This window comes from Pieris brassicae, chromosome 8 (assembly GCF_905147105.1).
Source record: "Pieris brassicae chromosome 8, ilPieBrab1.1, whole genome shotgun sequence".
NCBI classification, from domain to species: Eukaryota; Metazoa; Arthropoda; class Insecta; order Lepidoptera; family Pieridae; genus Pieris; species Pieris brassicae.
In genome coordinates, this window is record NC_059672.1 from 12,524,511 (window position 1) to 12,551,109 (window position 26,599).

The window sequence follows — 26,599 nt, forward strand, 5'->3', positions numbered from 1 at the left end:
ACGTTAAGGCTGCATTATAATTCAAAGGAAAATATATGTTTGTAAAATCTTAAACGCCTTTCAAGTCCTTGATTAGTAATTTAAAAATACGTTCACGTTGATGGAATATTAACCGGAATATCCGAACTAAAAAACCTCGCGAAACAGATTAGATTTTTTTGGCATTGATTGTTTAGTCATTTCGATCATTACACACTGTTAAATGTTTTAAAGTAATATAAAACAGTAATAATATTATAACTAGTCTGGCCATAAATACTGTTACATAGAAACTTTTATTTTTTTCAACTTTTTAATTGTTGTGTATTTGGAAATGTTTTGGAATTATTTTAAAAACTTTCGATTTTGCGCTATTGCACATATTTTTTGTATTTATCACCAAATTACAATATGGAATGGGGTGTTAAAGACAATAGGATTGCAGTGATCGCCTCGCACAAAGTGGGTATAGCTGTCGGTCATATTCCAGACACTCAAAAGTTTGGTATGTTTGTATATCGTAACGTTATCAACAGATACAACAAGATCTATCGAAGACCAGAAGAGATCATGGCGGCCGCGTGCTGCTAGACCTACAAAGGCCCCTGTAGTTGTGTTGATCCTGTTAAAGCCAGAATTTGTCGAAACCCCATTAGGAAGCACTAAATCTTGTCGCGAGAAATGAAGATTTCGGCTAGGACTCTGTTGCGTATTATAAAACAAGACCTGATGTTCAACTTGAACTGATCGATACAGGATATAATCTTTGCAAATAAAGAAAGTGGAATGATCAAATCACCTTCTGTCGCGATACGCAGGTGAAAAGCACTAATATCGTCTGTACAAATTACATTATATACTAAAAATGCATTTTCATTTGTAACTGAACTTATGGCTGGACTAGGTCTATACCACGTCAAATTTGGGAATATACATGATATAGCTTTTTTATAAAAAAATAATATCACTTAATAGCTCCTGAGATAATAAAACTTATAAAAAAGTTTTATTATCTCTGAAGCTATTAAATTTACAACGCACATTTCAACAAAACAATGAACAAAAACATATTTTTTTAATAATAGCAACGTTTTGTTAGTTTTTTAAGTTTTCGCTTTATCTCTATTTAACATAGTATCATTCCTACCACCGTTATACCTTCTTTACATATCGTTAACACGTTGACGGAACTGCTCACCCTATCCCTTGATGTAGTCAATCAGTGATTTTAAAAAAAATTTAAACATATATTACATAGTGTTGCTAACAAGAAAATTCACTAAATTGTTTAACTTAAGTGCAAAAAATGTGACGTGATATAATGTAATAAAGTTTATATTTGGTATACCGTATATATAAGTTAACACCTAACGTTTGACCTGCAATTACTAAAAACACTTTTTTATCGCAGAACTGTGCATATGTATTTCCGCGTTTAACAAATTCAAAAGGGCATTAAACATACATGTCAGAGTGAACCTAGTAGGCTAAAATTGGGACGGCTAATGGCGACGTGTACGCTCGTATATATACATATTAAATTTCTCATGTAAATAATTTGTAATGAGAAATTAAGTTCTCTAAACATTATTTCCCATTCGCCGTTACCAATGAAAATCAATTATAAATTAACAGACAAAATTAAAAAGTACAATCATCTTTAAGAGTTAAATCCTTTAGAAAATTGATGATATACCCTAAAAAGTCAATGCTGTCGCAAAGTAAATCCAATTCATTTATTTACATATTAACAACGAATTACAATACTGTAGGTAAGCTAGTATTTGTCCTATAATTTATCAAACGTTTATCTTCTCTTCTTCTCATACAGCTACATTGAACAGTCCAGAGATGAATGAAGCCAGACCCGCAGTTTATAAATAACTTTCCTTTATTTATCACTTACACGAATCGCTAGCAATCACATGACAAAAAGGCGACGCATTTTGTTTGACATCATATTATGCAGGATTGATATAACTGGCTGGCGTATCAATTGGGCTATACATCAATTCATTTAAGTTCATTTGATTTATGTTATCACGTGAATTTATAATCTCTGATGCGCGGTCAACTATCTTTAATAATATAATCTATAAATGATTCCGAAATCTCCTATTATAATGAGTCGTAATCCCCCAATGTATGTATCGTGTAACATATTTCTACTTTTGTTACAGTTTACGTGAATTTACGTAAGAGTGAGATTCAACGTTGAGTTTTGGCGCTAAGTATGATACGAATCTGATAATACGACACGACCTTAGGATCACCTTATCCAGAAGGCGAAGACTAGTTACAATTAAACTTTAAATTAGTGAAGAGTTTTATACGTAAGTTTATCAACAATTTCCTTCCTTGACATTTCTGATAAGTTAGTTAATAGCTTAAATTCACACTACGTAGATCTATTCATGTTATAACGATTTGTCACGTTTCCGCGAATACCCAAGTACGCAAGTATATTGGCTGTGCAAGCAATAATTTATTTGAATATAAGATCATTACGTCGGACTTTTAAAAATAATAAATACAAGGCTGTGATTATTTTGTTCATTAGCACGTAGGTTTTTGCTTGATTCTCAAGAAGATCTCAAGTTGTGTGAGCGATCTATCGTTATTTTTTTGGGATACAGACGGACTTTGTAATTATTGGCGTGTAGATGATATGTAACATTATTTTTTGATGAATTGTCGTTACAATTAGTTTAAGAAATTATTTCTTTAATTTCGAAGGACGAATCATGGCCGTATTATTGTATTGGCCATTTTACGTTTTCCTTAGGGTAACTGTTTAAGTAATTTACTTGAAGGCAATACGTTGACGTACTTATAACATTGTTATACTATGTTTTTAAAATAAAAGAAAACGATCTTGTCTTTATGAATATATATAATCGTGAACATATTCTAAAATAAATTTTAAAATTCTAAAAGTATTGCCTAACTGCTAATGCCGTCGTAACATATTTCTTTATTCGGTATAATAAAATTTACAATGCATGAATAACGCACTATTTATTAATAAGAAAAATATTTTTATCATTACTTAAAAAACATCTCACAAAAAGTGCGTCGAGTCATTCTGTATAATCATAATCAAATTCTGTATTTGTTGATACCGAAGTTTGTTAATGTGATCATGGGAAAACCCTGGGCTCTCGAGGTAATTTTCACATTTTAAGAGTAGTCGGTATCAGTGAACGATGAACAAAAATTATAATTATAATATAAATAGACTAAAAAGACTGTAATCAGCTTGCTTTCTCAATTTCTCGCCTTAAATTTCTTAAAGGTCAGTCAATGTGTTAACGTCTATATAATACTTTATTATCTCTGGATAAAGCTTTGTTTCATCACGATACGAAAACTAATAGAATGATTTTGTAACATCAACTCTCGCCAGACCACTTGGAATTCTGCTCAGACTAAATAGCAAAATTCTGCTCGTTTTATAAATACATAAAGCGAATGATTCTATTAAATAGTCCATAATGGAAGAGATAGCAGTGACCATATTTGCTCTCGTTATCTGGCGAATTTATGAAGCATCGGTCTGATTTACTGCTACGTACTAACTGGCTCCCAGTTACTTTAAGTATCCAAAAAAACGTCATTATGGATTTGGTTATTAAATACTATTATAATTGTAACTTCTGTCCTTTGTCTGTATTGAATATTTTGTCGAAGAATGTATTGTAGTTTTATAGACCCGGTATTTGGGCAAATGAGAAAAGGTGTACGGCAAAAAAAACTTTATAACAAATTATAAAGTTTTTTATAATCAAAACGGGATAGAAAAAAATTGAAACCAAATGAGATATGGGTGCACGACAAAAAAACTGGAGTTGTGTTAAGCAAAAATATCCCGAAGGCCTTTTGTGTCATGGGACGATGGGAAGTTTGAGACTAGTAATATACCGACGAATATATGCGCATACGAAATTTAAAATACTTCTATTGCTTTTGCCTGGGACAAATCAAGTAAATTTTTAGTGTTTACTATTATCCAATTGGAAGCTATATTAGTTCCCTCTTTAAAGTATTATGTGAATAGGTAAATTATATGTTTGTAAAATAATACGCCATTTTTTTGACGAATACTAGGTTGCTGTGTATTTAAAAAATAAGTTACGAAATCATGAGATATCCTACTGTTATAAATACTATCAAAAATGTATGAAATGAATAATTTAGCGTCACACTTCTGTTCATTCATTTTTACGAATACGTAATAAATACCCATCTAAAATAAACACTAGGTAAATCTTGGCGCTGATCAATAAATTAGATGTACGTAATCGTGTTGCAATAAAAATTCATTAAAGTAATGTTATGGGTAAAGTGACAGTGAAGGTTTTAGTAAGTACATTTGTATTATTGTAAGAAACTTTAATTAAATAGTAGGTAATGTTCTACAAATTATCGACACAACTTACGTTATTTTTAGTGCACACTGGTTCGGCTATCACGTCTTGACTTAAGAATCTCAATACAATTTACTTGATATTATAAAAGATTCAGTACGTGCGAATAATTTAAATAATTTATTTTATAAAAACATATTACAAAAATATAGCGGTATATAACCCTCGACCATTATTCGAGAACTGATGATTTTGCTTGCTTTTGACATGTTTTGACGTTTTACTAATCAATCCGTCATTTTAACACAAAAGGTCAGACAAACAGCTGATCAAAGGACTGCCTACTCAAATTTCTTAAAACTCCCATATATTAATTAAAAATAAATATGTATACTATATCTAACTTCAATATATAAACTAATAAAAGCCCATTACATGTACATACAATACTAACATTTTTATTGAGGTATTAAAATTCTTAAAGAGTATAAAAAACTGTATTTTCGAGTAAGGTCGTAATAACAATTTTATTTACATACTTGAATGACTTTGTTTAAGAAAAATCTATATATATATTTGTTTTATATCATGAATACTTAAAATGTGTTGTCGATTAATAAGATCGAACTTTTTGGTAAAAATATGATAAAGGTCATCAAGTGGCAACTACAATTATTTATCATTGTCAAGGGCAATAATAATGTGACCATAGTGAATTTAAAATTGACAGTTAGGAAGACAACTAACATCTGTCATTTACCAGTCGTTTTCATTCTATCAAAGCTGATAAGCGGCTTATAACTTGATGTTGCAAATATTTTGCGGAATTATTTCTTAAACATTTGGCGGAAGGTAACTGGAATTTTCTCTAAGGGAAACTAAATGCTAGAATAAAATTATTTATATTTTAGAATGATATTAATTCAAATTTAAATGGTTTAATATTTTCGATGTAACTTTCTGCTTCCTGTGTTACCTAACATTCGTAAATATTAAAAAAAAGCTTTTGGCTAACCAAAAAATCTACCGAATACAGATGTACTGATGATGATGATGGTGTGACATTAACTTCACGATGTCTAGTTGTGAAGTGGATTTATTTCGTGATACATGGGTTCGATACTTAGGTAAGTCGAAAATGTAGTCATAGTTTTTTTTTACTTTGAAAAGGAGTTTCTTTTATTAAAGAGTTGTGTACAAATATTTCTATCTAAATATAATTATACATTTGTTATATTTAAATTATTTATGTACATATTTTAATGATTTAAATTTTTGTCTGTTACTTTTACAACTAATAAGTTGTATATAAAGTTGTTAAATGAAAATATAAAAACAAGAATAATAGTTATAATAAAATAAAAGAGAATTAAATTTAAACTCACCCCTCATCTTTGCTAATGTATTGGTCACTGAAAAGATCCATGTTCGCAGGGTATGCCAATGAAGTGGGTGAATCGTTTCGGTCACTTGTACCCGTCAAAGTTGTAAGGGCTAGCTACGCTGTTGCATTTGCCTACGCCTTTGCTGACACTGCGGATAAAGGATGGAAGATGTATCAGGTATGGCAAGATCAATTAAAAATTCTGTTTGGTTAGTAGATAGCACTAACACTCACAAATATTTTATTAATATGTCTTTTCGTCTCAAATCTCCTAAGTTGTCATTTTTAAACTTTTGGTGTTGAAGGCACTAACAGCATATCAATTACAACCCTGGTCAGAAAAAAATATTTAAAACTTTGTTTCGATACAAAAATATATGCTTATTTCGGGTTACATAACTTTACTTTATTGTATAACAGCTGCTTACCAAAGCTTGTTATTTATTCATTAAATACTTTTCAAATAAATATAGCCTATATGTATATATACATATATACAGGGACAATGTAGCATTTTAATCATGAATAAATTTAATTTGGTAATTATTTTTGAGTTTATTAACTACTAAAACAAATCTATTCTCTTCCTAACCTAATTATATAATAGATAAAAATAATTATTTGTCAAGAGAGAGTAAGACATTAAATACATCTATAAATAATTTTAATTAGTAGAATATTAAAATTATATAGGTACATAGATAGTATGTGGTCTTTTAGAATGATGGTAGGCCAAAGAAGGTGCTAATTGAAACAGGTGATGCTCTGATTTGGCAGACTTTGGCTTCAGTAGTTATTCCAGGCTTTACAATTAACAGGTATGGCTTCTAAATTGAATTGAATAGTATGAAGTAAATTAATATGCACAATGTTGTTAATTAAGTAAAAAAAATAGTTGATCCTTGGGACACTGCCAATAATGGATCAACCAATTTAATCTGCTATTTAATTTTTTTCTTTCATAATTTTTTTCAACAAACTTTTCTTTTAATAGAAATAGACAGGAATAACATTAATATAATAGGCTTATTTACAATATTTCATAGACTAAAATATACACTCTGGGATGTATATCTGTATATAGTATAGTTGTATATTAGATATCTAAGGACAGTTTTGGAATGAATGAAATAAATTTGTGCAATTTAAAAATGTAAGTATTCATATATATTTATATTAAATGTTAAACTGCCTTTTATCATCATTTAAATATATAATAATTTGTACCTTGCAGTAGTTAAGTTTGGTGGCGATTGTTGCAGATACATTCAAATATATGTTAAATGAAACACTTGTTTGAAGTTGAGTGTCAACTGGCTTTAATTGTTTTAAACATGATATTATAACAATCATAAAATTTGTGGTAGAGGGGTTGCACCACTAGATTTTCTTTCTATGTGCGCATTGAACATTTGTTGGAAAGGTGATGGAAAACATCGTAAGGAAACCGGCTTGCCTTAGACCCAAAAAGTCGACGGCGTGCGTCAGGCACAGAAAGCTGATCACCTACTTGCCTATTCGATTAACAAATGATCATGAAACAGATAAAGAAATCTGAGGCCCAGACCTAAAAAGGTTGTAGCGCCATTGATTTATTTTATTTTTATATATGTGACTTAACTAATGTAAGGTTACATAATTTCTTGCAATTTTTCAACGAAACTAATTCATACAATTAATTGATATATTTTAAACATGTTTAGATCCTGTAAGTGTTATTTTGTTATAGATTGTTTGTTACAGCTAATAATGTCACTTGTGAAATAAAGTATGATAATTGTTATTTTCAGGATTTGTGCATACACCAACAATTATTTACAGAAGAATGCTAAGCGCCTACCACCAACACCAAGAAGTTTGGTCACAGTAGCTGTTGGTCTGGCCTCAATACCTTTTATTGTACATCCAATTGACAATGGAGTGACACTACTCATGAATCTCACATACAGACGGTGGATCCATTGACAATAAACAGTTTTTTTTTAATTTTTGACTGTTAAAAAGTTGATGAATGCTTTAAATTTAAATTTGAAAATATTCTAGTTATTAACTTTAAAGGCGCTGTATTTGCATTTTGTTAGCAACACAGCATTTATTGTCAATGGTAATCGATGTTTACTTTGGTTCTAAATGTAGATTGCGTATAATTAAACGGTGAAAAGTCTTTTAAAGATACTGCGAAGATTGGCTAGACATTAGATATGAAAAAAGTTAAATAAATTTGCTATAGATAAAAATGGCTTTAGTCTGGCAATCGTGTTTTAAGAGCCTTTATTTATTTTTAGACCATTTCTTTAATATACTATAATCACAAATTGCTATACTCGAAAATATTTATTAATTGAAAATTATATATAGTGTAATTTTAAATAAAACACATTCTATTGAGCAATGACAAACAAGGTATCATTTGCTTTGTTCGTGAGCGACTCATTGTTTGTCATATGACCAAATTAACGCTGACAAATGAGCTTTATCTTTACACTTTTTGATTTTAATGAAAACCGGTCCAGTTACATTGTTGGTATACGCCTTTTGCATATCGTGGCGGAGCGGAACGCCATCTGTCGGTTGGTGGCGGCAACTTGCAGTCGTATCTCTCAAAATAATCGTATGATTTTCGCCAAACAATTATCATGTGTGAATTTCAGAATGTTCATGCAGAATTTTTTCACGAACGAAAAATGAGATCTTTCAAATTAATTGTAATCATTAAGAAACATAATATACAGACTACAAAAACATGGTTTGCATGGTTGAGAAAAAGTTTTTGGAGTCCGCATATTATTTTTCTTGGCAATTAAAAGGGAGGAAATTATTTCTATTATTTTTGTTATAGTCGAATTATAACTAGGTTATTTATTATAATTATTTTTAATATAAATAAATATAACTTATTTTATTAGTCTTCTGGAGATTTAATTTCGTTTTGGTAGGGTTTTTTTTTTACTTTATGAAACACCGAAAACAGCGATTTTACTGTATATAAGTGCGCGGTAAGGCTCGTACGCTACGATTTCCTATTATATCTGGCGTGGAGCTGCTGCCACATCTCTTGATACGTATTTATTCGTAGGATTATCGTATCACTAATAACTCGAACATTATAAGGCATAACTATTTTATACCATGCTCAGGTAGTGGAAATTCATGACACAGTTGGGAACAAGTAAATTTAATTTCCCATTTTTGTCACGGAATCGGGAATTGACTTTTTATTCGAATTGGGATTGGGTATTTTTAAAACCCACAACACAATGTAGTACGTCGTACCACCAATTTTTTGTTCGCCTAGAAAGCACTTTTTTATATTTTTTACTGAAATAATACCGGAAACCATACAGATCGAATGCGAACGTCCGCTCGTTGCCCGAATCTGCCACAAGTCTTATAATTATCCAAGAGGCGTATAGTCAGGAAAATTGACAAAAGTTTGTTCTCATTAATTTCAAAATAATGCAATCGAATTATCTATTACAGTACAAATGCAAAACGTGAGTTTGTTATAGGGCACTCTAAAGTCTACAGTTTATATTGATACAAAAAAGTTCTGAATAGCGACAATAGGCCCCAGACATATTTCTGTATTTTTTTAATTCATGCCTATTTTTTTACGCAAGCAATAAGCATTCTGTTCGCATAAATTAGTTTGTCGGAAATTGAGTCCACGAATCTACCCATTATATGCGGCGATGTTATAACAGACTGATTTAAATTGTTCCTTTGGTCCTTAATATTTGGGCTAAATTTATTTTCAGTTTTTTATAACACCTTACAAAAAAAATTGACGATGTGGACAATTTGTCTTTACGTGCCAGTTATTTATTTAAAAATCTGTTTAGAATACCTTTTGCGGTTGGCTGGGGTAAATCGCCCCTTTTGAAACTATTTATTTTCTATGGTTATAAAAATGTATATTTAACAATGTATTTGTTCTAAACTATGGGACTTGTTATATCAGTTATAGTTTTTGTTATTTCGTACAATTTTATTGTTGCTTGGTTTATAATCTCTGGGCTGTGACATTAATGTTATAGTCATGATAATTTTAGTACGTTCCATTTGGAGTTATTATATTAATAAGGATTTTCGGGGTTTTCAGAAAATCCTTTTTTTATTACTCAGATATTTATGTTCCAAAAATTTAGGTTGTTAAACTATTGTACTATGTTTATAATCACAACAAATTAAATGTGCCATGTAGTTATTACTTGATAGTTATTTTATACGAAAAACACACGTACAAAAATATTTCATTGTTAATGTTAATAAAAATATTGGTGACAAAATGACTTTATTTATTTTCATAAATAACCGTCAATAACTAAATAATCATAGTAAACGTTTATTTCCTATGAAAGTGGTCTCTTAAGATAATATAAATCGCACAATCAGCCATATAAAAATTGCATCCAAATGTCATCTTACCTATCACAATGTCATAATAATACGTTAGGTTATTTTTATATATTTTCAAATCTTATGATCTAAATACTCTCATGCCATAAAGTCATCGTGCCTTTAAAAAACTAATGGCATTACACGGCAGCAATGATCTAAAACTTCTAGGAAGGTGATTAAATAGTTAGACGTAACTATTTTTTAGTACCTACATTGTGGTGCAACATGCAGGCACCCACAGCCGTGTTAGATCTCGATAGAAGCAGGCAAGTTTCCTTAATTTTTTTCTATAAATATTTCATCACATGAACATAGGTTTAGAAATATCTTGTAGGCACCAAAACCATAATAAATGCAATTACTACTATCCTATTTGGCCAAGTTAAAAATTAACACCTGAAGAATTGTTATAGCAAAATAGTATATTCTGAATATGTAACCTACATTTCACTCAAACTCAAAATAACTTTATCCATGTACGTAACCAAGTACACTTATGAACATCAACAGAAAAGATGTTAAATAGATTCAAAATTTATATTTTCTACCAGTTCGCAAGTCAAGGACGTAGAGCGGTCAAGAAGAATGGGCATGAAACTCTCCGCCACTCTTTTTAATCGCCAAGTTTTGAGTCATACAAATTGTTTGTAAGGCAGAGCAGCCATAAATATTTGAATTGGAGCAAATCAATCCCAAGAATTAGGATCATTTAAATAGTCGTCAAAATTATAAAATGCTTTATTAATTAATTTAACGTAACTTTTGAATTTATTCAGTGATAATTCTCTAATTTCGCTTCGAAGTTTGAATACTACAAATACTATTACGATGGGCGATAATTTTGTTCAATGATATGAAAACAACGATAAGCTATTAAAAAAAACACATAGGCGTGGATTTCTTGGTTAGATCAGAATTCAGATTTAATTGCAAATCGCAAAATTTATAGTTTAATATTCGGTTGGGACGACCCGACTCTGATTGTCTCTATCGTGTTTTACTTGAGATTTATATTCGATATTGTGTATGTGGCTGATGGATTCTGTGGTCTCTGACTAAACTCACAGAAGTCAAACTATCAATGGTTAATTATAATAATGACTAATACATATATTAATTAGTTTTTTTTTCAAGATTTAAGACTCTTGTGTGAATTTTATATATTTGAACAAACGCGTAATATATTTAGGTAATTTTTTGTCAACATTCACGCTTCGTTACTGATAGCGGACCTAGAGATATTAATGTATTGTTACTAATGCTCAACTCAATATAAACTACTTGTACAAGTAATATCTAAATCATAGACAGCCGCAGTAGAAATGATTTATGGGATTATTTTGAAAGACACCTACGGTTTTCAGGCATTTAATTCAACATTGTACATGAATAGAATGAAGAACCTATATTTCGAAGATAACCACACATTTGCATTATTTACTGAAAATGATAATGGTATCAAGTCAGTCAACATACCTACTTAATTTCATAGAATTTACCGTTTGTTTTGACGTAGTTTCATTTTAATTATTATAAATTATTTTGTTTCTATGAATACGCCTTTCTCGTTCGCTGTCGGGCCGCAGGTTGCCGGCGAGATGGCGGTGTACAAGGTAAAGGGCTACATTACCTATGGGTATCTAAGGAAAAAGGTATAAGTATAAGTAAAGGTATATATTCTCTAAAGGATGGCCTTAATTCTATTTTCGAATTATGTGTATTCTTCTGTAAAGTTGAAATAATTTCGTATACATATTCAATAGATTTTCGCTACCAGCAAATAACTTATATCACGGTGCTCTTGGGCAGCACGCGTCCCGCGGGGGCCCTAAGGTTTGGAGCCATATTACTTAAGAAGTTGTAAAATAACTCATATGCCGAAGGACCGAATTTCGTAATTGCAATCCCTGTAAAAAGTTAAAATGCCTTTTAATACTCAGTCAAACACTTTTTACTATTTAAACTTCATTAAGTCGGTTGAGCAGTGTGATCAGTGTGACACGCGGTCCGCTACTAGGAAGATAGTAAATTCCAGATCTGATAATGTTTCGTATATTTTCTATCTGATGGAAATATAGATATTCATCATTGGGTTGGTTGCTCCAAAACTTCAAAAATGGAATGCACAACTACCCTTCCCTGTCACCGCCCTAACTTGCTAATCAAAGTTCGAGCGCTCCTCTATCTGCCAAGTTTAGTGTCAACGTTTAGGCAGGCCTTTGAAATATTTTGGAATCTTCAGACCCTGGACTAGACAGATTTTTCCTCTACTCAACTTTGGAGTCTCTATACGAAAACATCAAAAAATCTCCGTGGGAATCGTTTTTGTAACTTGAACTTGTAAAAAAGACGACAGATATTTTAAATGTAGAAATCCGTTACCGTCTCCGCGATTCTGCAGTTCTATTTATTATGGCATGGTCCTGCGTAGAGTAAGTACGTTCATCTGCGTATATTGTGAGGGACTCGCATCATAAAACCACACCAAGCCCCAACATTACATAGAAAATAGTCAAGGGCTTGGGGTAGCGTAAAAAACTTCTAACAACTAGAACATCGAGAAAACCCTGGCGCCTATGCACGCTGTGACAGCCTATAGTTGAGTCTTACGAAACTTATTAATTACTTTTATCAACTTATTAAAATTAAGGTTAGGGTTATATAAATTTTAATATTCAAGGTAATTGAGGAGTGAGCTTCCGAATGTATACATATTCGAAGAGAGATCACATATGACTTCAGTTGACGCACCATGAATTTGACAAAGTATTAAACGTTTGCGTGAAATACATTTACATATAATACATTTATATACAATAAATTTTGAAAAAATTAACATATCTGAGGTCGTATTTTTCTTAGTGCTTATCAAAATTGACAGACTTCATACAGAATGTAAAAAAAATAGTTAAGAAGAGTACCCGATACCGAGACAATATTTAACCTTGATTAACGTTTTAGATTAGGTGCTCAAATTTTACGTACTAGGCCCTAACAGTAGCTCTGCAAGCATTATCTGTATATTCTAAAATATTTTACGTAGACATAAGCGTCTATTTTGTCGAACTTATAATGGAGGTACATCCTTATCAATTGCGTTCTACTAAGAGAATGAGGTTTAATTACACAATCATACTAAGCATTTAGTGGCAGTAAACTTTCAACAGGTAAAAGACCAGTTATAAAGAGATACTCAAGCATATTCAAGTTTATAAACTTAACAATTAATATTTTTCCGATGAAAACATTTTAAAATTTTCTTTAACAAATATAGACGTCACCTAACACTTTTCGGAGAGACAACTAGATTTATAACAATAATTGTGTTTAATTTTTGTCATAAACTATTGTGTATATTTGTTAATTTGTAGGCCCTTAAATATTATTAGCTTATTGTCTCGCATTCTTTTTAATTGTCTGAACAAATCGGTAATCAGCATATATTATCTTACGCGAGTACGTGGTTTAACGAATATAAATGCGAGTATTTTTTTAAAATATCTCAAGGTTTATATTAATCAAAGAAGTATATTGAAACGGTTAATTTAATAATAAGGCAATATAGCCGCAAATCGAAGTATTTTAAGTTACCACATTTTCCTTTTAGCAGTATATTAATAAATATTTTATAGAAATAATTGACTTAACTCATCATATAATTTGTTCTTGTTTAATAATTTAATCTCATGAATCTCGGTAAAGGCCATATTATCTAACATTAAAACGTCAAAATCCCAGAGCATCGCTTTTTAATCGTAATCTTTTATAGTGCTATTTGCTTAATTAATTTCGTATTGTTCTATTGTAGCGTTTGTAAAGTTGGATGAAAAATATAATGCAAAATTAGGTAAATATAATAACTATTTCACAATTTTGTGTTTATATAAAATGTAATTTTAACGACTGGACATAAGATCCTTTGTTTATTTAAGTTTAAAATATAATATAAAAAATTAAACTATCGCTCAACTCGAACAAAATGGACAGACTGAATTAAACTTACAATTGGATTTAAACAAAATTTGGATTTGATTAACGTTTAAAGAAACGTTGTCTATTTATTCTACGACTTGACTCGATCTGGAGGTCCTGAGTTTTTTCTCGGAGAATTAATTCAAAGTTTCCACAGATGGCTTAGTTGAATATATATATATATTTGTATGGTTACGGTGAAAATATGTTTTATGAAGAAAACTCATATTAAAGAATAGAAATTGGTTAGGAACAGTTAATGTATATTGTGCTTAGTGAACAGGGAATATCCACAGAGTATCGTCTTTAATAAACTCGTAAAACTGGTTCACATTAAAATATTTAGATCCAGACCTAGATTAACTCGCCTCGTTAAAACGTCACACAATATTATTCTTAGTTTACTAATTATACATTATTTATAGAAATGTTATTTAATAATAACCCTAAATCCAGGGTTTGACGTCTAAATCATTCATGTTAAAACAAAATCTATGATAAAAACACACTTTATGACTAGTTGTTTATTAATAAACTATGGTACTCCATAGTTAACAAAAACAATCAAAAAACTTCTTACCTTACCACATTAAATAAATAATATATAAAACTGTCACTGTAGTCTATTATATAATTGATAACACGTCTGCCGTGAGGCAAGCAAACTAATAAACTGTTTACCTACCCGGTTTTGAAGTTACGTCTTGCAAGATGAATTATGGCAAGTTGTTTTCAGCGATTTTTTAAATCACAACATAGATGTTTCACCTTCAATATTAGCGTTATTAATATTTTTTGTTTGAATTCATAATATATATTCTTTCAAGATAATTGATTTATAGCCTCAAATACAAGTCATCCATTCATGGCTAGGATATTGATCTGACTTTTGTTTTTCAGCATGAATGCACCACATCAAAGACAAAAGGATTTTTTCTGCATCTAGGGATAGTGGGTAAAGCAATGGGTACGGCCTCATGATGGGTCACCTTGGATTTTTTAGAATATACACCAAAACGTAACCAGACAAACTCCTCACTTAAGAAGTGCTACTATAATACTACTTAGAGTAAGTATTAGCTATATTATAGCAGGTATATTTTTTGCCTTAGAGAAATAAATTGAAACAGGTTTATTAGGCTGATGATAAATGTCCAGACATATGACCTAAACAGCGCATGTCATTAATTTACAATATCTTAAATGTCGCGTTGACTAAATTGTTTCCGTTTTAAAAAATAACGGATTATTTTGCCGCGAGCTTTTAGCAACCATTCCTATGGGAAATGGGCAGTTTATTGTCACTAATCTAATTTAAATACAAATTACACATTAAATACCTTATGTATTTAATTTATTTAAGTTTTTTAATATTAAAGTAATTCGTATGTCCTTCAATATTTGGAGCGAAAATGTACATACAAAAGTAATAAAGATAGTGTCATTACATATAGCGATGTTATGTGATGCAAGTGTATTGACGGTCTCTACCTCTCTCTATTTGATACTTACGCTCTTTTCTTGAAGGACTTTTTTTATTAAAACATCTGAATTATGTAAGGTTGATAGCTATCACTATAAAATGAGATTTAGTTGTCTTTATTAGACGTGGATTAACAGTGTAACTTAGCACCTGGAGTACTGTTCTAATCTCTGGGCGGGTAGTTCCCAGTACCCGCTCATTCCACTTGACCGTATTCAACGAAGACGGGTTCGAATCGTCGACGACCTCTGCCAGCGGTTTGATCCCCTTGCGTTTTGTAGTCTACATCTTCAGCTGAGTTCCATTATCGGACGCCGAGGGACAATACGAAATTCCACCCGTATCACCTATACGTCTTTCGTTCCAAAACTGAACGTTTTAAGGCATTGCCGCACACAAATGTGAAACCAGCTGCCCACTCAAGTATTTCTGAACCAATTCGACTTCTTCGTTCTTGTAAAATTCTTAAAAGGCCGGTGACGAACTCGCAAGTATTCTAGCAATTAACAATAATTGAAACTCCTGCCGCATGTTATATTTATAAAAAAAATTATTTAAAAATGGTAAACATGGCTACAAACACGGTACAATCTTATAAACATATAATAATATAAGCCATGAAATACAAATAGTACATATTGTATAATCCATGAAAGATTCAAGAAAATGGAACGATTTTTTCTTTACCTTAGGTACCTTAGGTAGAAATCGCATCTAGTCTGAAGCATGCAAATCTTGAATCTAAATAAAGTGCTTTGTTTTTATGTTCAAGAAGTTGACAAAAATGAAAAATGGTCTTTACTATACGCCGACTATAGTAAACATGAATTTAACGTAGTGGGATTATAATCAAAGAAGCCTAAAAAGCGTTGCAAAACACTTGATCCCCTCTCCAACAATTTAAGTTATCCTTGAGTACATCTATTGGGAAAGGAAAGGCAGTGTACAACTAAGTTTTAGGAATTCGTATCAGTATAGGTTTTTCGGAATAGATAATTAGACAACATCTTAAGATATTAAATATAGGGATACTTATATCTATGTACCTACTTATTTACATTTTCGAGGTCTAATGATTATTTATTTGTCTTAAGTTCACACTGCAACCTTACCTACCATTTGCTGTTGATATTGTCACAGTGCCTAAGTCTGTTGAATATTTTCGTTTTAGTTTACAATTTCAAATTTCATAATTTTATCTTTTAAGATATAATAAGTCTTTGTATCTTTAAAAAAACAGCGCAAGGTTGGTGGCAGTGAGGTCCAGGAAAGCCGGTCATTCGCTTGAGGCTTATCCTTCGCCAAACGCCGGCACCGTTTTAGACCCTGAATCACTGCGCATTTCCGCCTTGGCTTAGGAGTGCCCATATATACTCCCCATAGGTGTCCCTGTGGCTTTGAAGCAACTAGCTTTGGAGACCCTGGCCTCCATTGCCAAATAAGTGCAAGTCAATAATGTGCGTGTGTCGCAAATAAATTGAAAGTTTACGGCATACATTTTTTGCTGTTATGTATATTTTCTGAACTAAACCTTTCTCGTCACACTTCAAAACCTTAATTAGGTTATACGACTGTACTACAGGGAATTTTTATCCGCTGTACACAACAAAATTTGACATTTTTGGAGTGCAATAAAAACCTTATCTTTTCCTTACAGTATAATAATAAATCATTACAGAAAAATGTCACGCAAGGGTTATGAAGAAGAAATAACCTTGCCGTTTTCGTCATATCAAAGTAAGCCTGTTATGTATGTCTATTATATGGTTATGTACATAAGCTAGTCATTAACTACCGGCAAAACAGTTACATTTATTGATAGTAAACATTACAGAGTATCGTAAAACTACCATTATTATCTTGTGTACATTTTGATAAAGTTTCGAGGTTAGAGCAGAATAAAGAAAACTGTCTGGCAGCTATCTAATCCATCGCTTCGTTATTTTTGACATTCGATACGTCAAATTGATGACTGTATGTTCGCTCTTTAATGAACAGATAAGTCGCCTATAACTTTATACCTGGTGAAAGCTGGTTGGACATAGTGGTGGTGCGCGGCAAAAACTGCCTTAAGAAACGACTCAGCTGCTGGTATTTATAACAGCATCTCCTTTAAACACTATCCATGGTAAATGGGGTGGGAATCACAGGTGGGGTCACATTCGAAAATGTAACTAGGAGTAACCGACATGATGACATCATTTCGGTTATTCTTGCTTTAGCTGGTGCGAGAAAACAAATCACTTTTTAGTACGCGATCAAGAAGTATGCGATGATCTCAATCTCTTACATGCAACAATATTTTGAAGCTCCATTTGACCTCCACATACATAAGTTACAGCTACATACAAATATATACAAGCTATATAGAATATACAAGAAATTTTCGTGTACACAATCTAGTGTTTAAGTACGTGCTAAGGTTTCGTACTAAACGTTGACCTGCAGGTTACCAAAGCCGTATTGTAGTATCTATCGAGGTAATAATTGCGCAGCAAATCTGTAATTGTTGTGAATTTTAATAAAATTGATATTGCATCACAAGGCAAGGTATTCTAGAGTATTAAAAAAAATTATGAAAGATCGTGCCTATAACTATGAAACAATTAAACTAAGAAATAAAAACCACTAGGTCTCAGATTTTTGTTATATATTTTAAATTATTTATGTCTAAGGCCACCTCGAAGGAAAACATCACCGTTCGGGCGAGTTTTAATTGCGCAGATAGAAAAATAGTCCATTGTTGCACAGCCCTGATTCCATCACACGTCTTCAAGGTTGAGAAACTTTCACTGAAGCAACTAGAACACTTCTCATCCTAACTACCCTGAATTATTTTGTTAGATAAGATAGAAAAGTTCTTAACAGAATAGCTATCTCGATAGAATAGTATCATTTTGTACACGTACTATCGGAATATCCACGACACTTCGCATCTTAAAGGATTTAGTTTTATCAATCAATCATTCCCAGACGAAATTACATCAGAACTATTCTTGAATGAACTTAGGATGATGACTGTCCTTTTCGCAGTTCTGAATATTTCGTTTTTTAAACTTCACCACTTATGCTGGCTACACATGTAACGATATATCGTAGCGATTTATCTGTGCAAACCGATTTACGCAGATTTATCGATGGTGTGTATGAAAAATCGTTGTAGATTATAGTTCATCGATGGCAGGTTGCAATTTCTATTAGATAAATCACAACATGTCGGAAGAAAGTAGTGAAAGAAAAGGACACCGCGAACCACCGCAAGAGCTCATAGAAAACTACAGAAGCGAAACTTTCCATTGGAAGACCAAATCTTAATACAAGCAAAATCTGTTATAAGGACAACGAATGGACTACTCATATTTGATTCTAAAACCGATAGTCGTAACAGCCGATGGCGTTGTTATTAATTTTCTAATACTTTTACCCGGGACCTTTGATTTTGGTCAATATAACCGGTATGTTGTCGTAAACGGTTTTGACTGTATTACCGTAATCGCGACAAAAAAATGCTACCTACAATAGGCTAGTTGAAAAATACAAAGCCATCAAACCCAAATGTCAACAGGATATCCCTATTGAGATTTGGGTTTGTGTTTAAGAAAATTAATTATCTTAGAAAAAAGAGCTTAATAAAATTAATAAATATGTATTATTAAATTAATAACTCATATTGCAATAATAAATATTGCAAGTGCGTCATCATTTTTCATCGTGGATGACATGCTTCTTGTGAAAGCTTCTGCGGAGAACTGACGATTGATATCGGAGGCGTGTGACACTAGAAGCGATCGATTTATCTGCAGTCTGAAATCGCTACGGTATATTGTTACGTGTATAGCCGGCTTTACTGTTGTACATATTGGTGAATTATTTACATATAGTTTTTATGGAAAATATTTGCTGTCTGTGTAAAATATCTGCTGCTGAATATGTGCAATCTGGTAAACAACCAGATAATTCAATTTCAATTTTTTTTTAATAATCTCTTGTATTCTCTATATTATATGTCGTGGGCGGATTGTAAAATTGTTCATTACGTGAATCCATAACTCATAGAATTCCACAGTCACAAAAAAAAATATTTGCCAAGACAAATATCATGATCATTTTTTTCTTCTTCTTCTTTAAATAAAGAAACAATTCAGTGTAATTTATTGGTTAATAAGAAACAAGTTGTCACGGATATTACAAATAAAAAAATCATTTATATTTGTGAGCAGAGTTGGCCTCTCATACCTGAGGTCCTAGGTTCAAACCCAGCTGTGCACCAATGGACTTTCTGTCGATGTGCGCATTTTACATTCGCTCGAAAGGTGAAGGAAAACATCGCGAGGAAACCGTCTTGCCTTAGACCCTTAAACTCGGCCTGTTTCCTATACATATTTCCTTCATATACCTATATTGTACAGGATTTTCGGTCTATACACATAATTACGAAATTGGTTTGAAAAGCATTCACGCACATTTTCACGCTAAAGGCATGTAAAATATCAAACAATGTTCGCACTGTTTAAGGACCATTCACCTGGAGTATACAGCGGAATATAAAACTAGAAAGTGCTTAAATTCTTCAGATGTTTCTTGCAGTTTTCCAGATCAACTTGCTAAACATCAACTGCCTGAATGACATGTGGCACTACGACGTGTCTGCTGCAATAAGTTTGCGATTACTGTGTCTGTGACTTCACACTTCCGCAAACTTTAAAAAAAACAATTGTGTTCTTGTAGCAAAGACAATAGGAAAGACTATTGGAGTACTGAGAATCACTTATTAAATTGTCTGCCAGCTTCTTGATTACAACAGAGCATTTCTTCTGGATTTCGAAAATGAATCTCTTAAGATAACAAAAGCAAATGAAACAGTTCTCCATAATTTTTATGTAAAATTAAATATTTAATTATTAAATAAAATATATTTTGTGATAAATTTGTTGTGTTTCAATTTAGATTGTATTAGAACTGAAAAGACTACCAAAAACTGAATATTATTTTACCTCCCTACCTTCACTTATCGCTCAGGTACGTAAATATTATGTCCAATTTAAGAACATCTTTCGAAATGTTTGTCAATAGACCTTGTGTCTTTGTAAGAGCGAAGCCCTAGTTTATATAGTAGTAAACGAAGATTAATTTAAGGGTTACGAAATAAAACACGATAATTATATCATAGTCCTTTTTTCTTATAACAATTCTACTATTTAGTTGCGTTCAACAATTATTTGCAATAAAATTGATTGTCAAACGGCGAATTATACTAGCGACATATACAAATTATTTAAACCCATATCTAACATATACTAACATAGTAGTGTAGTACATAAATAAAATCATCGCAAACAGGTGACTACACACTAAAGGTATATAAATCAATAGCTATTACATTATGAAGTTTATAATGTCAAAAACAGCAAGTGAATTATTCTCAAGTTTAAAATATGTTATATACCAGCTGACAGCAAAAGTCGCGTCGGTTTGCCATTATATTATTTCCAGGAAACATAATTTTCAGTTTAATAAAAATAACCTATCTACTATAATAAGAAATAAGTGTTCATCGTAGAGGGGTGACAATTAAGGATTGTATATATTTTTGTAGGCTGTATCATAAAAAAAGTAAAAAGAACTAAACAATAAAAATATAATTTTTTGGGGTCACACACCCCTCATCACCTAGGGGTTTGAAAAATAGATAGTAGTTCTCAGACTTACTGAATATGCATACAAAATTCATAAGGATCCTTCGAGCCGTTTTCATATGGGAACAAACATTGTGTCACGACAATTTTATATATATAGGTACCAATATGGGTTTTATTAAGATGAAATTTATGTACTTTACTTCATCAACAATATCATAACCGAATGCTATTTAATGTGTCGTCACCTTAAGAACCATCAGACCTGACCAGTCGCAAATCAATGTACTAGTCAACCGTTTATCTCTGACTCATATATAAAGTTCGAAATGATAAGAAATTGTATATTATATATGAAATTTTGGTTAAATATTGAGGGTAGTGCTTGTGGCTAAATTAATATATAAGTACCCTCTTATTCATAACATCTAATTCTATCTTAACTATTACGCATTGGTCTCTTTTTGTCACATTGTGTTAACGCTGTGATGAAAAGAGACATATCATTGTTTTAGTTGAAATACATACTTTTACTAAAAAAAAATATTGATTTTTATTTATGAAGACCATAGACTACCAACGCGCTTTCAACTTATAACATTGTGTTTATGGGCGGTGTTAAATTTCCTTCCTTTACTTACTTTAGCCTAAGAGCGAGCTCTAAATGTTTTTCAGAACTTTATACACGAGTTAGGCATGAATAATTTTCATTAAAACCATGATTAAAATACTAAAAATAAAATTGACTATCGTGAATACAAATAAGTACAGTGAAGCATCCACGAGTAATTATCTCATTGCCTGCATATAAAAATGTCTAAATTATTAGCAAACTTTAGTCACAAAACGATTACGGAGCCTCGGCGAGTATCGACATTTCATTCGCCCACTGTTCTATCTCATTTCCTGTGTTTCTAATAATATCTAATGTCAATGACAAACTTTTTTTCATAAGAATTTGAATTTGTTTTCCGGAATTCCTTACTTTTTAAAACATTATTAATATACGGTTATCGTAAGGAAAGTAATTTAAGCTGTCTTTTGCAGACTCGCCGAGCCTCTCTGTATTTCGTGTATGTCCAATATTACACAATCTATCTAGGACCTATCTATAGCCTCGTGGCGAAATGACTAGAAAAATTCACTTTAACTAAACGTTAGCGTACAACACAATTAACTGTACACCGAAGAATTATTTGTCAAAATTATTAGGACATGGAATGGAACAACCAAAAATTAAAAAAATATATATGTTTAAATGTGACTTCGATAAATAATTTACTCAAAGACTCTAGAACGAGCTTTAACTCGCCTATCTGCCAAAATTTGACAGATGACATAGATGACAAGCTATCTAAGCTAGATATATAGATGACAAGATGATAGTCTGACGTAACATCAATATGTCAAAATAGTCCGCCAGCACTTAATGCTCACAAATATAATCTGAGAGTTTAAAGATCTATGCTCAATCCATTTTTGCAATTAATTCACGAATTTAATAACTTTGACAAATATTTACATCTTATTATTCATACATACTTAAAACTAGCGATTGATTAAATCAAAACGTGATACACGGCCTAGCAAATATTCTATTAATAGCTTTTAAAAATCTTAGGCGAATTGGGTCGGGGTCCATGATCCCTCGATAATTCTAGGTTATGCATCAAATAACATTATTTATAATACGGAACGGCACTCTTGAATGCTTGAAGTGGAACAGTTTTCAGAAAACTCAGCAATTTTTTTAATTAAACTATTCAACGAAGTGTTAATTAATGATCAACCGATTAGCTCATACGATATTTTCAGGATTGAATAATATCGACCATCGCACAAGCAACGTAAAATCGTATAGTTGACAACTCAGAAATCGTTAAAAATTTGTCTAGTACTCTATATCTCTATGGCAAATCGTAGTTTGATAGAGTGGTACTAAGGGCGCAAAGGTTAAAATTTTTAAATAATTGTAAAATAACTAAACGGGTTAAGCAGTTTCATTTGGCAGTTCAATTTAGAAAGGATTTTTGGACTAAGATTCCAAATTATGAATGATATGATGACTAAATCTCCCAGGAATCATACAAAAGCTTTAATAAGATACTACTTACATTAAAGCAGGTATATTACAGATGCCGTTGTCTGTGTACTCGACGATAAAAACATCGAAGGAAATGAAATCGTCAAGTAAACAAACTTAATCTAACTAGTTAATGCTCTTGGTCCGAAGACTCCACGTTTTCACTCTGGGCAAACTTAAGGAACACTTGCTCCAATGTCGTCTGACTGAAACTATACTCCACTATGTTCAGCCGTTTCTTAGCTGAAAAAATAAAACCTTTTTGTAACGTGAACGTTGTCGTTAATATTAAGCATATATTCTTTTCATACTTTGTATTTTTTTTGTACTTCGCCTTCATGAGCTATCAATTAAATTAAAATGCCGGCAACGCTTTTATGGGACTTGAGGGCTCCTCTTGAAATATGAGTGTCTATGGGCGGCCCTTTTGTTCCGATATATAAAAACCACTTGATTTCCCTTGTCGTGTTACGTATTTTTATGTGTTCGTCAAGATGTTTATTTGTATTGTGTGTCTTAATTTTGTGGTCCGTGAAAAAGTTGCTTGATCTTTGAATTGTATGGGAAATCATAAATTTAACGCAGTTTTGAAGAAGTGTATGCAGTGTAGTGCAGTCCTATAGTAGGATTCGTAGTTGATTAAACGCGAACTTGATCCGTTTTTGACATACGGTAGTAAGCGCTAAGTTTACATTTTGTATGTAAAAAAATTGATATGGGAGTTATAGTTCGAACTTAGGAGTTGTTTCTTGACAATTTTGTTCAGTTTATCATCTTAGATTAGATTTTCATCTTTATTTACACTTATCGCTGTAGTTCTTGATAAATTGTCTAATTTAACTAAAAAACCATCTTTTAAATTATTTACCTAAAATCTTGCTCACAGATTATTTTTATTTTATTGCTTACGAAGTGTCTCGGCAAAAATTTTTTTTTTTTTAGATTCCTCAAGTGGTTTAAAAGAAAAGTCATACCTTCCTCAATCTGCTGGAAGCAGGCGGCGAGACTAGAAACAGAGCGCTGAGGCACGGAGAAGACGAGTCGTTCTGCGAAACTTTCTTCTAAGACTGCTGCAGGAAACAGCTGCACCACCAAAGCTATCGCCAGCTCCAGGCCAGCACCACCGCTGGATTCCGTGCTAGTGTAAGGTAAATTTCAATATTGATATGACTTTGTGAATTTTATATCTGCGACTTAACAGACGATAAAATTCGAAAATCTTAACTTGCCAGCTTAATGTCCGATTGGAGCGCGGCAGAGATACTTTTTTCTATATATATTTAAAAAAAAATGATGGTTATTTGACGACTATGCGAGAGCCACGCAAATAAATAAATCACGCATGATGGGAGCAAAAATTCAAAAAAGTAGCAACTGGATTGTGGATGTCCCGATTCAGGAAAAACTGGTCATCATTAGAGAATTCTCATTGAAAGAGGAATTTCATACTAATATAAAAATAATATGTACTGAACAACTTTTCGGAGAACAATAAGGCTTTATACTCATTATCGCCTATATAAAATTATCATGATTGATTTGTCAAGAGTGAAATCTGCTAAGCCACTTCTAGGGCACCTCACCGTTGATGATGAAGCCTGGCAGGAGGTGCATTACTAACGAGCGGTGTGTGTATATTCACGTCAACAGCTTCCGGTTCAACTTCCACTTCCGCTTCCGCCGTCACTGATCCTCCACCCGAACCTCCTACAAATATTTTTGTAATAAAATTAATAGTAGAAAAATGAAAATATATAGTTTTGTACGTAACTTGCTAGTATATATATACTTAGCTTACCTTCATCAGCCTCTTCTAATGATGGAGAGTTACCACCGGACCTCAGCGGTGATGGTGACATTGATATATCTGATTCCATCATCTAGAAATATACAAAATCAGGCTTAGTAGAAGTATTATTGGTATTACGATAGACGAAAATCGGTTCGATCTGTCAGTGTGGACCAAAAATGATATTCATTAAGAATATATTTCTTAATAATAATTATGGTGTGTCTATCTTCTTCACGCTGGCCCGAGAAGATCTTTAACGAGCACTTTGGGAAGCGCTGCCGAGAAACTCCGATTAGCCAGCGCAAAGCGTATCGCACATCTCAATCATATCACCAAGCAGGCGCTTGACTAAAATCCGCAAGGAAAGCGGAAGCGTGGCCGACCAAAAAAACAGACCTGGCGTCGTACACTTGCAGATGAGGCAAAAAGAGCCGCAAAGACTTAGAGGGAGGTAAAATACGAGGATCAAGACCGAACGCGGTGGAGACTTACTGTGGTTATAGGACATTAAGTCAAGTAAATCAATAATTATAATAATCTTTAATAAAGTAATAACGTATAATACCTATATATTTATTGAATATTTTTTATAACACAATATTAAGAATTTTCCGATTAAAATTGACAAGCGAGTATTCATTAAAAAAATATCTAATTGTAAATGTAATTCATTTCATTTTCTTGTACACACACAAAAAGTTATACTTAAGTCTAGACAAAAGGAGTTTAATTACAAACACGCGAACTGCATTTTTTTAAAAAATATTTCTAAACAAACATGAACTTTAATATTTTAAAGCTAGAAACGAATTATATTGGAAAAGTAAATTATGTATGTATGTTTTAGTTATAATATATGTAAATTTCAGACTGGTTATTTTTCCCCGAACTTCCGCAAATATTTCAAGATCAAAATTAACCAAATCGGTCCAACCACTCTCCAGATACTTAGCGAGACAAACGAACATTTCAGTTGCAATTAAATCAACAAAAAATCAACAGAAATATTTTGATGATTTTCAATTGTAACAGTATTTATAGCAAGACTAAGTATATATTATATATAATTATATTATACTATCAAAAACCAATAAATACCGTCTGTTTGTGATTAGATTGTCCGATTTTCATTTCCAGCGTGTACCCGGCGCCATATAGATTCTTCAAATGTTGAGTCGAACCGACGCATCTGTAGATATTATAATATAACATAAGGAGATGCTATTTGGGATTAACATCGTTAATTAAGTTTTATTTTAAATAACGCAATATACTGTTACGAAGATGGTTTGAAATATTTCTCGTCTCAATTAACTCTAAAATACCGTACAAGGACGAAGGAATGTACGAAAGAGATAAATAGTTCGTTATAGAATTGTCCAATCGCTACTCAGTACCAATCCTGCCTAGAAAGTTCGTGAGCATCGTACAAGAATATATTTATATATAATCGAGCCGAAAAAAATTACATTGACGCTATTAGTACTGTTTGAAGTGCGCGT

The 26,599-nt window shown here is 32.0% G+C and overlaps 3 protein-coding genes across 7 annotated transcripts in view; 1 reads left to right on the forward strand and 2 right to left on the reverse strand.

Moving 5' to 3' along the window:
- Window positions 1-5,839, reverse strand: part of LOC123713757 (prestin) — a 28,992-nt gene extending 23,153 nt beyond the window's left edge. For 2 of the 3 annotated variants that reach the window (XM_045667588.1, XM_045667584.1), the window contains exon 1: window positions 4,419-4,577. Coding sequence is in view for 1 of the 3 variants with exons in the window: in XM_045667586.1 (XP_045523542.1) it covers window positions 5,732-5,772 (41 nt within the window). In the remaining 2 variants the exon portion in view is untranslated. Of the gene's footprint in view, window positions 1-4,418; window positions 4,578-5,731 lie in introns of those variants that run through there. The other variant, XM_045667586.1, reaches the window with a different exon arrangement.
- On the forward strand, window positions 4,866-10,007 carry LOC123713758 (mitochondrial fission process protein 1). The gene is made up of 5 exons (XM_045667589.1): window positions 4,866-5,198; window positions 5,383-5,473; window positions 5,781-5,908; window positions 6,451-6,548; window positions 7,521-10,007. The coding sequence occupies exons 2-5, from the start codon at window positions 5,422-5,424 to the stop codon at window positions 7,693-7,695; spliced, it is 453 nt and encodes a 150-aa protein (XP_045523545.1). The 5' UTR covers window positions 4,866-5,198; window positions 5,383-5,421; the 3' UTR covers window positions 7,696-10,007.
- Window positions 10,008-20,751: 10,744 nt separating this feature from the next.
- LOC123713820 (cholesterol transporter ABCA5-like) overlaps window positions 20,752-26,599 on the reverse strand; it is a 37,606-nt gene continuing 31,758 nt past the window's right edge. For all 3 annotated transcript variants that reach the window (XM_045667691.1, XM_045667692.1, XM_045667693.1), the window contains 5 exons: window positions 26,196-26,286; window positions 25,104-25,185; window positions 24,889-25,012; window positions 24,280-24,443; window positions 20,752-23,548 (listed from right to left, as the gene is read on the reverse strand). In XM_045667691.1, coding sequence (XP_045523647.1) covers window positions 23,436-23,548; window positions 24,280-24,443; window positions 24,889-25,012; window positions 25,104-25,185; window positions 26,196-26,286 — 574 coding nt within the window. In that variant the 3' untranslated portion in view covers window positions 20,752-23,435. The remainder of the gene's footprint in view (window positions 23,549-24,279; window positions 24,444-24,888; window positions 25,013-25,103; window positions 25,186-26,195; window positions 26,287-26,599) is intronic.